The sequence below is a fragment of the Oncorhynchus mykiss genome, chromosome 3 (assembly GCF_057628025.1).
Source record: "Oncorhynchus mykiss isolate SJ-2025 chromosome 3, ASM5762802v1, whole genome shotgun sequence".
NCBI lineage: Eukaryota > Metazoa > Chordata > Actinopteri > Salmoniformes > Salmonidae > Oncorhynchus > Oncorhynchus mykiss.
Window position 1 is genome coordinate 97,022,476 of NC_143024.1, and position 15,949 is coordinate 97,038,424.

General features: G+C 47.3%; 1 protein-coding gene across 7 annotated transcripts in view; it reads left to right on the forward strand.

Moving 5' to 3' along the window:
- The window catches only part of igf2bp2a (insulin like growth factor 2 mRNA binding protein 2a), a 91,260-nt gene that overhangs the window by 73,672 nt on the left and 1,639 nt on the right, over positions 1–15,949 (forward strand). For 4 of the 7 annotated variants that reach the window (XM_036975364.2, XM_090230505.1, XM_090230503.1 and 1 more), the window contains 3 exons: positions 114–230; positions 2,199–2,267; positions 15,076–15,195. In XM_036975364.2, coding sequence (XP_036831259.2) covers positions 114–230; positions 2,199–2,267; positions 15,076–15,195 — 306 coding nt within the window. The remainder of the gene's footprint in view (positions 1–113; positions 231–2,198; positions 2,268–15,075; positions 15,196–15,949) is intronic. The other 3 variants (XM_036975365.2, XM_090230507.1, XM_090230504.1) reach the window with 1 other exon arrangement.

Sequence of the window (15,949 nt, forward strand, 5' to 3'; positions counted from 1 at the left end):
ACACACACACACACACACACACACACACACACACACACACACACACACACACACACACACACACACACACACACACACACACACTCCTGTGTGCCTCTGTTCATCTCTTCTAGCAACAAACCAACCTTATCCCGGGGCTGAACCTGAATGCTCTGGGAATCTTCTCCACTGGTTTGTCTGTTTTACCGCCAGCAACAGGCCCACGAGGAGCACACCCCGGACCCTTCCTAGTGAGTACACTACACACTACAGCCCCTTCCTAGTGAGTACACTACACACTACAGCCCCTTCCTAGTGAGAACACTATTACACTACAGCCCCTTCCTAGTGAGAACACTACACACTACAGCCCCTTCCTAGTGAGAACACTACACACTACAGCCCCTTCCTAGTGAGTACACTACACACTACAGCCCCTTCCTAGTGAGAACACTATTACACTACAGCCCCTTCCTAGTGAGAACACACTACAGCCCCTTCCTAGTGAGAACACTACACACTACAGCCCCTTCCTAGTGAGAACACTACACACTACAGCCCCTTCCTAGTGAGTACACTACTACACTACAGCCCCTTCCTAGTGAGAACACTGTACATTACAGCCCCTTCCTAGTGAGAACACTACACACTACAGCCCCTTCCTAGTGAGAACACTACACACTACAGCCCCTTCCTAGTGAGAACACTACACACTACAGCCCCTTCCTAGTGAGTACACTACTACACTACAGCCCCTTCCTAGTGAGAACACTATTACACTACAGCCCCTTCCTAGTGAGAACACTATTACACTACAGCCCCTTCCTAGTGAGAACACACTACTGCCCCTTCCTAGTGAGAACACTACACACTACAGCCCCTTCCTAGTGAGAACACTACTACACTACAGCCCCTTCCTAGTGAGAACACTACACACTACAGCCCCTTCCTAGTGAGAACACTACTACACTACTGCCCCTTCCTAGTGAGAACACTATTACACTACAGCCCCTTCCTAGTGAGAACACACTACAGCCCCTTCCTAGTGGGAACACTACTACACTACTGCCCCTTCCTAGTGAGAACACTACTACACTACAGCCCCTTCCTAGTGAGAACACTACACACTACAGCCCCTTCCTAGTGAGTACACTACTACACTACAGCCCCTTCCTAGTGAGAACACTGTACATTACAGCCCCTTCCTAGTGAGAACACTACACACTACAGCCCCTTCCTAGTGAGAACACTACACACTACAGCCCCTTCCTAGTGGGAACACTACTACACTACTGCCCCTTCCTAGTGAGTACACTACTACACTACAGCCCCTTCCTAGTGAGAACACTGTACATTACAGCCCCTTCCTAGTGGGAACACTACTACAATACTGCCCCTTCCTAGTGAGTACACTACTACACTACAGCCCCTTCCTAGTGAGTACACTGTACACTACAGCCCCTTCCTAGTGAGAACACTACACACTACAGCCCCTTCCTAGTGAGAACACTATTACACTACAGCCCCTTCCTAGTGAGAACACTACACACTACAGCCCCTCCTAGTGAGAACACTACTACACTACAGCCCCTTCCTAGTGAGTACACACTACAGCCCCTTCCTAGTGAGAACACTATTACACTACAGCCCCTTCCTAGTGAGTACACTGTACACTATTGCCCCTTTCTAGTGAGAACACTACTACACTACAGCCCCTTCCTAGTGAGAACACTACACATTACAGCCCCTTCCTAGTGAGAACACTACACACTACAGCCCCTTCCTAGTGAGAACACACTACAGCCCCTTCCTAGTGAGAACACTACTACACTACAGCCCCTTCCTAGTGAGAACACTACACATTACAGCCCCTTCCTAGTGAGTACACTGTACACTACAGCCCCTTCCTAGTGAGAACACTACACACTACAGCCCCGTCCTAGTGAGTACACACTACTGCCCCTTCCTAGTACACTACACTAATCTACAGGCCCTTCCTCGTGAATACAATCCATGGCATGAAATTCTGTATACAATGTGGAGGAGCAGAAATCATTTTATTTTTGCAGAGAAATGAATCAATCTTGAAGCAGGTAAATTGGTGTGAGTGAGATCTGTGCATGTACGTGATTTAATAAATGACTCACAGTGCTTATATACAAGGAGGGGAAGAGATGTGTCCTCTGTACAGCCCATGTCACCCCAGTCTGTCTCCACAGTGTCCCTCTTCACATCTTGGTGGTTTGTATGGGGTTCTACCAGCCAGTGCCATACAGTGCCAGCACTCAGTAAGTCCTCATTTCACACACATTTTAGGTCCTCACTTTATTTCTGAACAGTGACATGCAACTCCAAGATAATTAGCCTTTGTTTCAACAAGGTTATTATTGTTTTGTGATTGAATATTCGTTTTTATTTGTTTTTTTTATTTATAGTCATTTTTTAATTTTTTATAGTCATTCTATTTGAAGTTCAGTTTCAGTTAGTTTTCAGACTGGATTGACTAGTTTTATTAAAAACCTTTCTATTTAGTTATCAGTTTTAGTGTTTAGTTTTAGAAAGTAGCCTATGGGAGGCTAGGAACCATTTACTGTATGTGTTGTAGGCTTATAGTTAGTTTTTTGGGGGGATGTCACTTCCTGCCATTGGGTAGACATAACATATTTGTATCGGTGTCATGATGATGTCTGTGAGACGGGAATGAGGGACCAGCTGGGTAGACATAACATCTTTGTATCGGTGTCATGATAGTGTCTGTGAGAAGGGAATGAGGGACCAGCCAGTGAAGTTGGAAGTCCCGCCCAGTTAACTAAATCAAAATGACTCGTATCCAATGGCTCTGCCCATGCTAAACACAGACTTCTGGCCACTAGAGGACTCCATACAACTCCAAACGATAAATAAATCCTAATGTGACTTCGATTTAAAGGATAAGCACCTAGACTGGTACAATAAATATGGCAGGAAGTAAACTCTTGCCCATGTTTACACCAATCCAATGCTTTAACTTTAGTAGCAGATGTAAGAAGAATCAAGTACCTTTAATCTTATGTCCTCGGTTGCAACACTGACAACCGAGTTCCAAACTGCCTCTGGAAGCAATGTTAGCACAAGAACTTCCAAGTCCGAGCAGACACACACTTAGATCGCTTAGCATTGCGCATGGTGTCGGCTGGAAAGCCCGCCACCATTGGACTCTGGAGCAGTGGAAATGCGTTCTTTGGAGTGATGAATCACGCTTCACCATCTGGTAGTCCGACAGACATCTGGGTTTGGCGGATACCAGGAGAACGCTACTTGCCCGAATGCATAGTGTCAACTGTAAAGTTTGGTGGAGGAGGAATAATGGTCTATGGCTGTTTTTCATGGTTCGGTGAAGGGAAATCTTAATGCTACAGCATACAATGACATTCTAGACGATTCTGTGCTTCCAACTGTGTGGCAACAGTTTTGGGAAGGCCCTTTCCTGTTTCAGCATGACAATTCCCTCGTGCACAAAGCGAGGTCCATACAGAAATGGTTTGTTAAGATCTTGACTGGCCTGCACAGAGCCCCTATCTCAACCCCATAGAACACCTTTGGGATGAATTGGAACGCCGACTAAGAGCCTTAATCGCCCAACATCAGTGCCCGACCTCACTAATGCTCTTGTGGCTGAATGGAAGCAAGTCCCTGCAGCAATGTTCCAACATCTAGTGGAAAGCCTTCCCTGAAGAGTGGAGGCTGTTATAGCAGCAAAGGGGGGGTCCAACTCCACATTAATGCCCACGATTTTGGAATGGGATGTTCAACGAGCAGGTGTCCACAAACATACTTTTGGTCATGTAGTGTAAGTAATATGAAAACTTGCATCACTGAGGGTTAATAAAAACAGCTGCAAGGTATTTCCACAGCTCACACAGGCACTTAATGCCCTGCCAGGTTGACCATCAGGCTAGACAGTGGTCTCAGACACAATCTTTGATGCGAGGAAGCTATATTTCTGAAGCACTGTGGTTGAGATGCTTCTCAAGCATTTCGCTACACTCGCATTAACATCTGCTAACCATGTGTATGTGACAAATAAAATTTGATTTGATTTGATTTGATGCTTGCTGAATTCATTGTGCTATCATCTTCCTGGGGACCTGCTGCTCCACTGCTGTACTTTCTGATTTGCTGAATTGCTGATTTGCTGAAGTACAAAAGACTGCTTCCCTTAGTGGCTCCATCTCTGTTGAGCGAAGTGCCAGAGACACTTGGATCCATCAGGCATACTGGTGTAGGGGTTGGATCGAAGTTGACTGCCAGAGGATTCAGTATGCATGCGAAGCCCTCATTCAGTGACTTCAGGAGGACCTGTGCCAACGGTTTTGCAACAGTAGTTGACTGCAAGTCTGCCTTGAGAAGGCACGGCATCGCGTCAGACAGCTGCTGGCTTTCAGTTGGAAGTTGGTTGGTGTGTTCTAACTTGGCCCATTCACTGGTCAGCATGCTGTTCTAGCTTGGCCCGTTCACTGGTCAACAAGCTGTTCTAGCTTGGCCCGTTCACTGGTCAACAAGCTGTTCTAGCTTGGCCCGTTCACTGGTCAGCAAGCTGTTCTAGCTTGGCCCGTTCACTGGTCAACAAGCTGTTCTAGCTTGGCCCGTTCACTGGTCAACAAGCTGTTCTAGCTTGGCCCGTTCACTGGTCAGCAAGCTGTTCTAGCTTGGCCCGTTCCTGGATACCAGGAGAACGCTACTTGCCCGAATGCATAGTGTCAACTGTAAAGTTTGGTGGAGGAGGAATAATGGTCTATGGCTGTTTTTCATGGTTCGGTGAAGGGAAATCTTAATGCTACAGCATACAATGACATTCTAGACGATTCTGTGCTTCCAACTGTGTGGCAACAGTTTTGGGAAGGCCCTTTCCTGTTTCAGCATGACAATTCCCTCGTGCACAAAGCGAGGTCCATACAGAAATGGTTTGTTAAGATCTTGACTGGCCTGCACAGAGCCCCTACCTCAACCCCATAGAACACCTTTGGGATGAATTGGAACGCCGACTAAGAGCCTTAATCGCCCAACATCAGTGCCCGACCTCACTAATGCTCTTGTGGCTGAATGGAAGCAAGTCCCTGCAGCAATGTTCCAACATCTAGTGGAAAGCCTTCCCTGAAGAGTGGAGGCTGTTATAGCAGCAAAGGGGGGGTCCAACTCCACATTAATGCCCACGATTTTGGAATGGGATGTTCAACGAGCAGGTGTCCACAAACATACTTTTGGTCATGTAGTGTAAGTAATATGAAAACTTGCATCACTGAGGGTTAATAAAAACAGCTGCAAGGTATTTCCACAGCTCACACAGGCACTTAATGCCCTGCCAGGTTGACCATCAGGCTAGACAGTGGTCTCAGACACAATCTTTGATGCGAGGAAGCTATATTTCTGAAGCACTGTGGTTGAGATGCTTCTCAAGCATTTCGCTACACTCGCATTAACATCTGCTAACCATGTGTATGTGACAAATAAAATTTGATTTGATTTGATTTGATGCTTGCTGAATTCATTGTGCTATCATCTTCCTGGGGACCTGCTGCTCCACTGCTGTACTTTCTGATTTGCTGAATTGCTGATTTGCTGAAGTACAAAAGACTGCTTCCCTTAGTGGCTCCATCTCTGTTGAGCGAAGTGCCAGAGACACTTGGATCCATCAGGCATACTGGTGTAGGGGTTGGATCGAAGTTGACTGCCAGAGGATTCAGTATGCATGCGAAGCCCTCATTCAGTGACTTCAGGAGGACCTGTGCCAACGGTTTTGCAACAGTAGTTGACTGCAAGTCTGCCTTGAGAAGGCACGGCATCGCGTCAGACAGCTGCTGGCTTTCAGTTGGAAGTTGGTTGGTGTGTTCTAACTTGGCCCATTCACTGGTCAGCATGCTGTTCTAGCTTGGCCCGTTCACTGGTCAACAAGCTGTTCTAGCTTGGCCCGTTCACTGGTCAACAAGCTGTTCTAGCTTGGCCCGTTCACTGGTCAGCAAGCTGTTCTAGCTTGGCCCGTTCACTGGTCAACAAGCTGTTCTAGCTTGGCCCGTTCACTGGTCAACAAGCTGTTCTAGCTTGGTCCGTTCACTGGTCAACAAGCTGTTCTAGCTTGGCCCGTTCACTGGTCAGCAAGCTGTTCTAGCTTGGCCCGTTCCTGGATACCAGGAGAACGCTACTTGCCCGAATGCATAGTGTCAACTGTAAAGTTTGGTGGAGGAGGAATAATGGTCTATGGCTGTTTTTCATGGTTCGGTGAAGGGAAATCTTAATGCTACAGCATACAATGACATTCTAGACGATTCTGTGCTTCCAACTGTGTGGCAACAGTTTTGGGAAGGCCCTTTCCTGTTTCAGCATGACAATTCCCTCGTGCACAAAGCGAGGTCCATACAGAAATGGTTTGTTAAGATCTTGACTGGCCTGCACAGAGCCCCTACCTCAACCCCATAGAACACCTTTGGGATGAATTGGAACGCCGACTAAGAGCCTTAATCGCCCAACATCAGTGCCCGACCTCACTAATGCTCTTGTGGCTGAATGGAAGCAAGTCCCTGCAGCAATGTTCCAACATCTAGTGGAAAGCCTTCCCTGAAGAGTGGAGGCTGTTATAGCAGCAAAGGGGGGGTCCAACTCCACATTAATGCCCACGATTTTGGAATGGGATGTTCAACGAGCAGGTGTCCACAAACATACTTTTGGTCATGTAGTGTAAGTAATATGAAAACTTGCATCACTGAGGGTTAATAAAAACAGCTGCAAGGTATTTCCACAGCTCACACAGGCACTTAATGCCCTGCCAGGTTGACCATCAGGCTAGACAGTGGTCTCAGACACAATCTTTGATGCGAGGAAGCTATATTTCTGAAGCACTGTGGTTGAGATGCTTCTCAAGCATTTCGCTACACTCGCATTAACATCTGCTAACCATGTGTATGTGACAAATAAAATTTGATTTGATTTGATTTGATTTGATGCTTGCTGAATTCATTGTGCTATCATCTTCCTGGGGACCTGCTGCTCCACTGCTGTACTTTCTGATTTGCTGAATTGCTGATTTGCTGAAGTACAAAAGACTGCTTCCCTTAGTGGCTCCATCTCTGTTGAGCGAAGTGCCAGAGACACTTGGATCCATCAGGCATACTGGTGTAGGGGTTGGATCGAAGTTGACTGCCAGAGGATTCAGTATGCATGCGAAGCCCTCATTCAGTGACTTCAGGAGGACCTGTGCCAACGGTTTTGCAACAGTAGTTGACTGCAAGTCTGCCTTGAGAAGGCACGGCATCGCGTCAGACAGCTGCTGGCTTTCAGTTGGAAGTTGGTTGGTGTGTTCTAACTTGGCCCATTCACTGGTCAGCATGCTGTTCTAGCTTGGCCCGTTCACTGGTCAACAAGCTGTTCTAGCTTGGCCCGTTCACTGGTCAACAAGCTGTTCTAGCTTGGCCCGTTCACTGGTCAGCAAGCTGTTCTAGCTTGGCCCGTTCACTGGTCAACAAGCTGTTCTAGCTTGGCCCGTTCACTGGTCAACAAGCTGTTCTAGCTTGGTCCGTTCACTGGTCAACAAGCTGTTCTAGCTTGGCCCGTTCACTGGTCAGCAAGCTGTTCTAGCTTGGCCCGTTCACTGGTCAGCAAGCTGTTCTAGCTTGGCCCGTTCACTGGTCAACAAGCTGTTCTAGCTTGGCCCGTTCACTGGTCAACAAGCTGTTCTAGCTTGGCCCGTTCACTGGTCAGCAAGCTGTTCTAGCTTGGCCCGTTCACTGATCAGCAAGCTGTTCTAGCTTGGCCCGTTCACTGGTCAGCAAGCTGTTCTAGCTTGGCCCGTTCACTGGTCAACAAGCTGTTCTAGCTTGGCCCGTTCACTGGTCAGCAAGCTGTTCTAGCTTGGCCCGTTCACTGGTCAGCAAGCTGTTCTAGCTTGGCCCGTTCACTGGTCAACAAGCTGTTCTAGCTTGGCCCGTTCACTGGTCAGCAAGCTGTTCTAGCTTGGCCCGTTCACTGGTCAGCAAGCTGTTCTAGCTTGGCCCGTTCACTGGTCAACAAGCTGTTCTAGCTTGGCCCGTTCACTGGTCAGCAAGCTGTTCTAGCTTGGCCCGTTCACTGGTCAGCAAGCTGTTCTAGCTTGGCCCGTTCACTGGTCAACAAGCTGTTCTAGCTTGGCCCGTTCACTGGTCAGCAAGCTGTTCTAGCTTGGCCCGTTCACTGATCAGCAAGCTGTTCTAGCTTGGCCCGTTCACTGGTCAGCAAGCTGTTCTAGCTTGGCCCGTTCACTGGTCAGCAAGCTGTTCTAGCTTGGCCCGTTCACTGGTCAACAAGCTGTTCTAGCTTGGCCCGTTCACTGGTTGCTTGGCCCGTTCACTGGTCAACAAGCTGTTCTAGCTTGGCCCGTTCACTGGTCAACAAGCTGTTCAGTGTCACGCTCTGTGTTCTCCCTCAGATGTCTTCTCTGTTAGCTACTGATAGCTAGTGATGCACAGCTACTGTAGGTGTATTTGAAACATTGGCATCTACTGTCAGCATTTACCCGCCAGATTCAGAAGCTTGAAGATAAAACAGCGCCGTACTGGATGGCCGCCGTTTTGCAGGCTCCGACCCAACTTTGCTATTTTGTCAGCCACCTCTTCATTCCATTCTATTGGCTAATGTACATTCACTAGATAATAAGATGGACCTCTGATCGTCCCTCCATTCTACTGGCCAATGTACAGTCACTAGATAATAAGTTGGAGGACCTCTGATCGTCCCTCCATTCTACTGGCTAATGTACAGTCACTAGATAATAAGATGGACCTCTGATCGTCCCTCCATTCTACTGGCTAATGTACAGTCACTAGATAATAAGATGGAGGACCTCTGATCGTCCCTCCATTCTACTGGCTAATGTACAGTCACTAGATAACAAGATGGACCTCTGATCGTCCCTCCATTCTACTGGCTAATGTACAGTCACTAGATAATAAGATGGACCTCTGATCGTCCCTCCATTCTACTGGCTAATGTACAGTCACTAGATAATAAGATGGACCTCTGATCGTCCCTCCATTCTACTGGCTAATGTACAGTCACTAGATAATAAGATGGAGGACCTCTGATCGTCCCTCCATTCTACTGGCTAATGTACAGTCACTAGATAATAAGATGGACCTCTGATCATCCCTCCATTCTACTGGCTAATGTACAGTCACTAGATAATAAGATGGACCTCTGATCATCCCTCCATTCTACTGGCTAATGTACAGTCACTAGATAATAAGATGGAGGACCTCTGATCGTCCCTCCATTCTACTGGCTAATGTACAGTCACTAGATAATAAGATGGAGGACCTCTGATCGTCCCTCCATTCTACTGGCTAATGTACAGTCACTAGATAATAAGATGGACCTCTGATCGTCCCTCCATTCTACTGGCTAATGTACAGTCACTAGATAATAAGATGGAGGACCTCTGATCGTCCCTCCATTCTACTGACTAATATACAGTCACTAGATAGTAAGATGGAGGACCTCCGATCGCAGATTTGCTACCAATGGGACTATTGAAACTGCAATAATATCTGCTTTTCTGAAACAAGATACCGACATGGCTATCGAACTCAATGGCTTCTCCATTCACTGGGTGGTCAGGACAGTAGAGTCAGGGAAATCAAGGGGGGGAGGGGTTTGCCTCTACATCAACTGGTGTGCTAACTCCAGAGCGGTGGAAGTGTCGACCAATTGTTCACCCATCTTGGATTACATGATGGTCAAATGCCGACCCTTCTACCTCCCGAGGGAGTTTTCAGCTGTTATTGTGACTGTTGTAGACATTCCACTTCAGGACAAGAAAAATAACAAGCTGATACTTAAACTGTACAAAGCTATAAACAAGCAAGAAAACCTTCATCCAGAGTCTGCTTTTGTGTTTGCCGGCAATTTTTATTCCGTGTCACTAATACACATGGGGAGATAAAGTTCTAGACCACTGTTATTCTACCAACACACAAGCATACAAGGCCCTCCCTTTTCCATCATTCGGCAAATCAGATCATGACTCCGTACTCCTGCTTCCTGTTTACAAGCAGAAACTCCCAACAGGAAGTACCCATGACTCGCTCCGTTGAGAATTGGTCACCAGAATCAGAGATTATGCTACAGGACTGCTTTGTAGCGCTGATTGTGATATGTTGTTTCGAGACTCCGTCAATAACATCGACGCACTAACCACCTCCGTCACTGGCTTCATTACAAAATGTATCAGCGACGTTGTCCCCACGGTGAGGGTTTGCCGCATCACCAATCAGAAGCCCTGGATTAACAGAGGTTGGTGCTAAACTAAAGGCTACTGCACACAGAGCTATTGAAGACAACCCCGAGGCTACGACCGAAGACAGGAATAAGTAAAAGTCCAGCTATGTTCTCCGCAGAGTCAATGATGCCTCTCTACCAGACGAACTCAATGCATTTTATGCACGCTTTGGCAACATCGTGCCGGGTATGAGGGCCGTCACCGACCCAGAAGATTGGCTTATGGCACACATGAACTCCACCATCCCAGACACCCTAGACCCACTACAATTTGCATACCACCCCAATAGATCCATAGATGGTGCAATTGCTCTCCCCCCTGCCCTCACCCACCTAGATAAGAATGCTGTTCATTGATTACAGCTCAGCGTTCAACACCATTGTCCACTCCAAGCTTGTCACCAAGCTTAGGACCCTGGGTCTGAACACCACCCTCTGAAACTGGATCCTGGACTTCCTGACAGACGGCCCCCAGATGGTTAGGGTAGGTAACACCACATCCGCCACGCTGATCCTCAACACAGGGGCCCCTCAGGGGTACGTGCTCAGTCCCCCCCCCCCCCCCCCCCCGTACCCCCTGGTCACCGACAACGATGAGACAGCCTATAGGAAGGAGGTCAGAGACCTGTGCCAGGACAACAACCTCTCCCTCAACGTGATCAAGACAAATGAGATCATTGTGGACTGCAGGAAAAGGAGGACCGAGCACGACCCCATTGTCATCGACGGGGCTGTAGTGGAGCAGGTTGAGAGCTTCAAGTTCCTTGGTGTCCACATAGCCTCCCCATTGACTCTGTACCGGTGCCCCCTGTATATAGCCTCCACATTGACTCTGTACCGGTACCCCCTGTATATAGCCTCCACATTGACTCTGTACCGGTACCCCCTGTATATAGCCTCCACATTGACTCTGTACCAGTACCCCTGTATATAGCCTCCACATTGACTCTGTACCGATACCCCCTGTATATAGCCTCCACATTGACTCTGTACCGGTACCCCCTGTATATAGCCTCCACACTGACTCGGTAACAACCCCCTGTATATAGCCTCCACATTGACTCTGTACCGGTACCCCCTGTATATAGCCTCCACATTGACTCTGTACCGGTACCCCCTGTATATAGCCTCCACATTGACTCAGTACTGGTACCCCCTGTATATAGCCTCCACATTGACTTTGTACCGTACCCCCTGTATATAGCCTCCACATTGACTCAGTACTGGTACCCCCTGTATATAGCCTCCACATTGACTCTGTACCGGTACCCCCTGTATATAGCCTCCACATTGACTCTGTACCGGTACCCCCTGTATATAGCCTCCACATTGACTCAGTACTGGTACCCCCTGTATATAGCCTCCACATTGACTCTGTACCGGTACCCCCTGTATATAGCCTCCACATTGACTCTGTACCGGTACCCCCTGTATATAGCCTCCACATTGACTCAGTACTGGTACCCCCTGTATATAGCCTCCACATTGACTCTGTACCGGTACCCCCTGTATATAGCCTCCACATTGACTCTGTACTGGTACCTCCTGTATATAGCCTCCACATTGACTCTGTACCGGTACCCCCTGTATATAGCCTCCACATTGACTCAGTACTGGTACCCCCTGTATATAGCCTCCACATTGACTCTGTACCGGTACCCCCTGTATATAGCCTCCACATTGACTCAGTACTGGTACCCCCTGTATATAGCCTCCACATTGACTCTGTACCGGTACCCCCTGTATATAGCCTCCACATTGACTCTGTACTGGTACCTCCTGTATATAGCCTCCACATTGACTCTGTACCGGTACCCCCTGTATATAGCCTCCACATTGACTCTGTACCAGTACCCCCTGTATATAGCCTCCACATTGACTCTGTACCAGTACTCCCTGTATATAGCCTCCACATTGACTCTGTACCGTAACACCCTGTATATAGCCTCCACATTGACTCTGTACCGTAATACCCTGTATATAGCCTCCACATTGACTCTGTACCAGTACCCCCTGTATATAGTCTCCACATTGACTCTGTACTGGTACCCCCTGTATATAGCCTCCACATTGACTCTGTACCGGTACCCCCTGTATATAGCCTCCACATTGACTCTGTACCGTAATACCCTGTATATAGCCTCCACATTGACTCTGTACCAGTACCCCCTGTATATAGCCTCCACATTGACTCTGTACCGGTACCCCCTGTATATAGCCTCCACATTGACTCTGTACCGGTACCCCCTGTATATAGCCTCCACATTGACTCTGTACTGGTACCCCCTGTATATAGCCTCCACATTGACTCTGTACTGGTACCCCCTGTATATAGCCTCCACATTGACTCTGTACTGGTACCCCCTGTATATAGCCTCCACATTGACTCTGTACCGGTACCCCCTGTATATAGCCTCCACATTGACTCTGTACCGGTACCCCCTGTATATAGCCTCCACATTGACTCTGTACCGGTACCCCCTGTATATAGCCTCCACATTGACTCTGTACTGGTACCCCCTGTATATAGCCTCCACATTGACTCTGTACTGGTACCCCCTGTATATAGCCTCCACATTGACTCTGTACCGGTACCCCCTGTATATAGCCTCCACATTGACTCTGTACCGGTACCCCCTGTATATAGCCTCCACATTGACTCTGTACCGTAATACCCTGTATATAGCCTCCACATTGACTCTGTACCAGTACCCCCTGTATATAGCCTCCACATTGACTCTGTACCGGTACCCCCTGTATATAGCCTCCACATTGACTCTGTACCGGTACCCCCTGTATATAGCCTCCACATTCACTCTGTACCGGTACCCCCTGTATATAGCCTCCACATTGACTCTGTACCAGTACTCCCTGTATATAGCCTCCACATTGACTCTGTACCAGTACCCCCTGTATATTGCCTCCACATTGACTCTGTACCAGTACCCCCTGTATATAGCCTCCACATTGACTCTGTACTGGTACCCCCTGTATATAGCCTCCACATTGACTCTGTACTGGTACCCCCTGTATATAGCCTCCACATTGACTCTGTACTGGTACCCCCTGTATATAGCCTCCACATTGACTCTGTACCGGTACCCCCTGTATATAGCCTCCACATTGACTCTGTACCGGTACCCCCTGTATATAGCCTCCACATTGACTCTGTACCAGTACCCCCTGTATATAGTCTCCACATTGACTCTGTACTGGTACCCCCTGTATATAGCCTCCACATTGACTCTGTACTGGTACCCCCTGTATATAGCCTCCACATTGACTCTGTACTGGTACCTCCTGTATATAGCCTCCACATTGACTCTGTACCGGTACCCCCTGTATATAGCCTCCACATTGACTCTGTACCGGTACCCCCTGTATATAGCCTCCACATTGACTCTGTACCGGTACCCCCTGTATATAGCCTCCACATTGACTCTGTACCAGTACTCCCTGTATATAGCCTCCACATTGACTCTGTACCAGTACTCCCTGTATATAGCCTCCACATTGACTCTGTACCGTAACACCCTGTATATAGCCTCCACATTGACTCTGTACCGTAACACCCTGTATATAGCCTCCACATTGACTCTGTACCGGTACCTCCTGTATATAGCCTCCACATTGACTCTGTACCGGTACCCCCTGTATATAGCCTCCACATTGACTCTGTACCGGTACCCCCTGTATATAGCCTCCACATTGACTCTGTACCGGTACCCCCTGTATATAGCCTCCACATTGACTCTGTACCAGTACTCCCTGTATATAGCCTCCACATTGACTCTGTACCGTAACACCCTGTATATAGCCTCCACATTGACTCTGTACCGTAATACCCTGTATATAGCCTCCACATTGACTCTGTACCGGTACCCCCTGTATATAGCCTCCACATTGACTCTGTACTGGTACCCCCTGTATATAGCCTCCACATTGACTCTGTACCGTAACACCCTGTATATAGCCTCCACATTGACTCTGTACCAGTACTCCCTGTATATAGCCTCCACATTGACTCTGTACCAGTACTCCCTGTATATAGCCTCCACATTGACTCTGTACCAGTACTCCCTGTATATAGCCTCCACATTGACTCTGTACCAGTACTCCCTGTATATAGCCTCCACATTGACTCTGTACCAGTACTCCCTGTATATAGCCTCCACATTGACTCTGTACCAGTACTCCCTGTATATAGCCTCCACATTGACTCTGTACCAGTACTCCCTGTATATAGCCTCCACATTGACTCTGTAACAGTACTCCCTGTATATAGCCTCCACATTGACTCTGTACCAGTACTCCCTGTATATAGTCTCCACATCGCTTACTTTTTGGAGGTTTTCTTAAAACTGCATTGTTGGTTAAGGGCTTGTAAGAAAGTTGTATTCAGCGCTTGTGACAAATACAATTTGATTTGACATTATAAATATGGTACTGGAACTGACCCTGTATATAGGATGCTTACTTACTTTGTTCTTCATATTTCTTGTGTGTTTTTTCTAGTAGTACATTGTTATTGATTATTACATTGTTGGGTTTCGAGTTTGAAAGAAAGGCTTGTGTATGTGACATTGAAACTTGAAAACCCCATTAGGAAAAAAAGCTTAACCCCATTTGGATTTTTTCCCACAGTTTAGAAGTTCAAAAACTAAACATAATGTATGATTTTTATTTTTTTTTAGTTAATTTTCAGTTTAATCTAATAACCTTGGTTTTAATTTTGTATAATTATAGAAGCAAGAGCAGAGGTGAACTTTAAATGTGAAAATGATAGAGAGACACGTTCTGTGTGTTGTCTCTCAGCAGTCTCCAGAGCAGGAGGTGGTGTATCTCTTAATCCCAACCCAGGCGGTAGGTGCTCTGATCGGGAAGAAGGGGCAGCACATCAAACAGCTAGCACGCTTCGCTGGGGCCTCCATCAAGGTAGGAGGACATCTCCTTTTTTAATAACATAGAAATATTTATTTTCTTCTTACAGCAAATCATAAACTATTTACATTAGAAAATGTTACTGCGACTAAGGAAAGGGTTAGGGGTTAGGGTTTGGGGTCTATTTACATTAGAAAATGTTACTGCGACTAAGGAAAGGGTTAGGGGTTAGGGTTTGGGGTCTATTTACATTAGAAAATGTTACTGCGACTAAGGAAAGTAAAGGGCCTTGAAAGCATCCCTGGATCATCCAACTCTTGAATCTCACTGTTCTGTGGTCAGGGTTGGTTGAGTCACTGTTCTGTGGTAAGGGTTGGTTGAGTCACTGTTCTGTGGTCAGTGTTGGTTGAGTCACAGGGACTTTCTGGACTCCTGCTGAGGATCTTAAGACTCCTGTATCTCTACAAACGGTCTCTGTTGACAGCTGACTAACAGACCAGGCATCCTAAAGATCCTCTCTAACCATAACAGACCAGGCATCCTAAAGATCCTCTCTAACCGTAACAGACCAGGCATCCTAAAGATCCTCTCTAACCGTAACGGACCAGGCATCCTAAAGATCCTCTCTAACCGTAACAGACCAGGCATCCTAAAGATCCTCTCTAACCGTAACAGACCAAGCATCCTAAAGATCCTCTCTAACCATAACAGACCAGGCATCCTAAAGATCCTCTCTAACCGTAACAGACCAAGCATCATAAAGATCCCCTCTAACCGTAACAGACCAGGCATCCTAAAGATCCTCTCT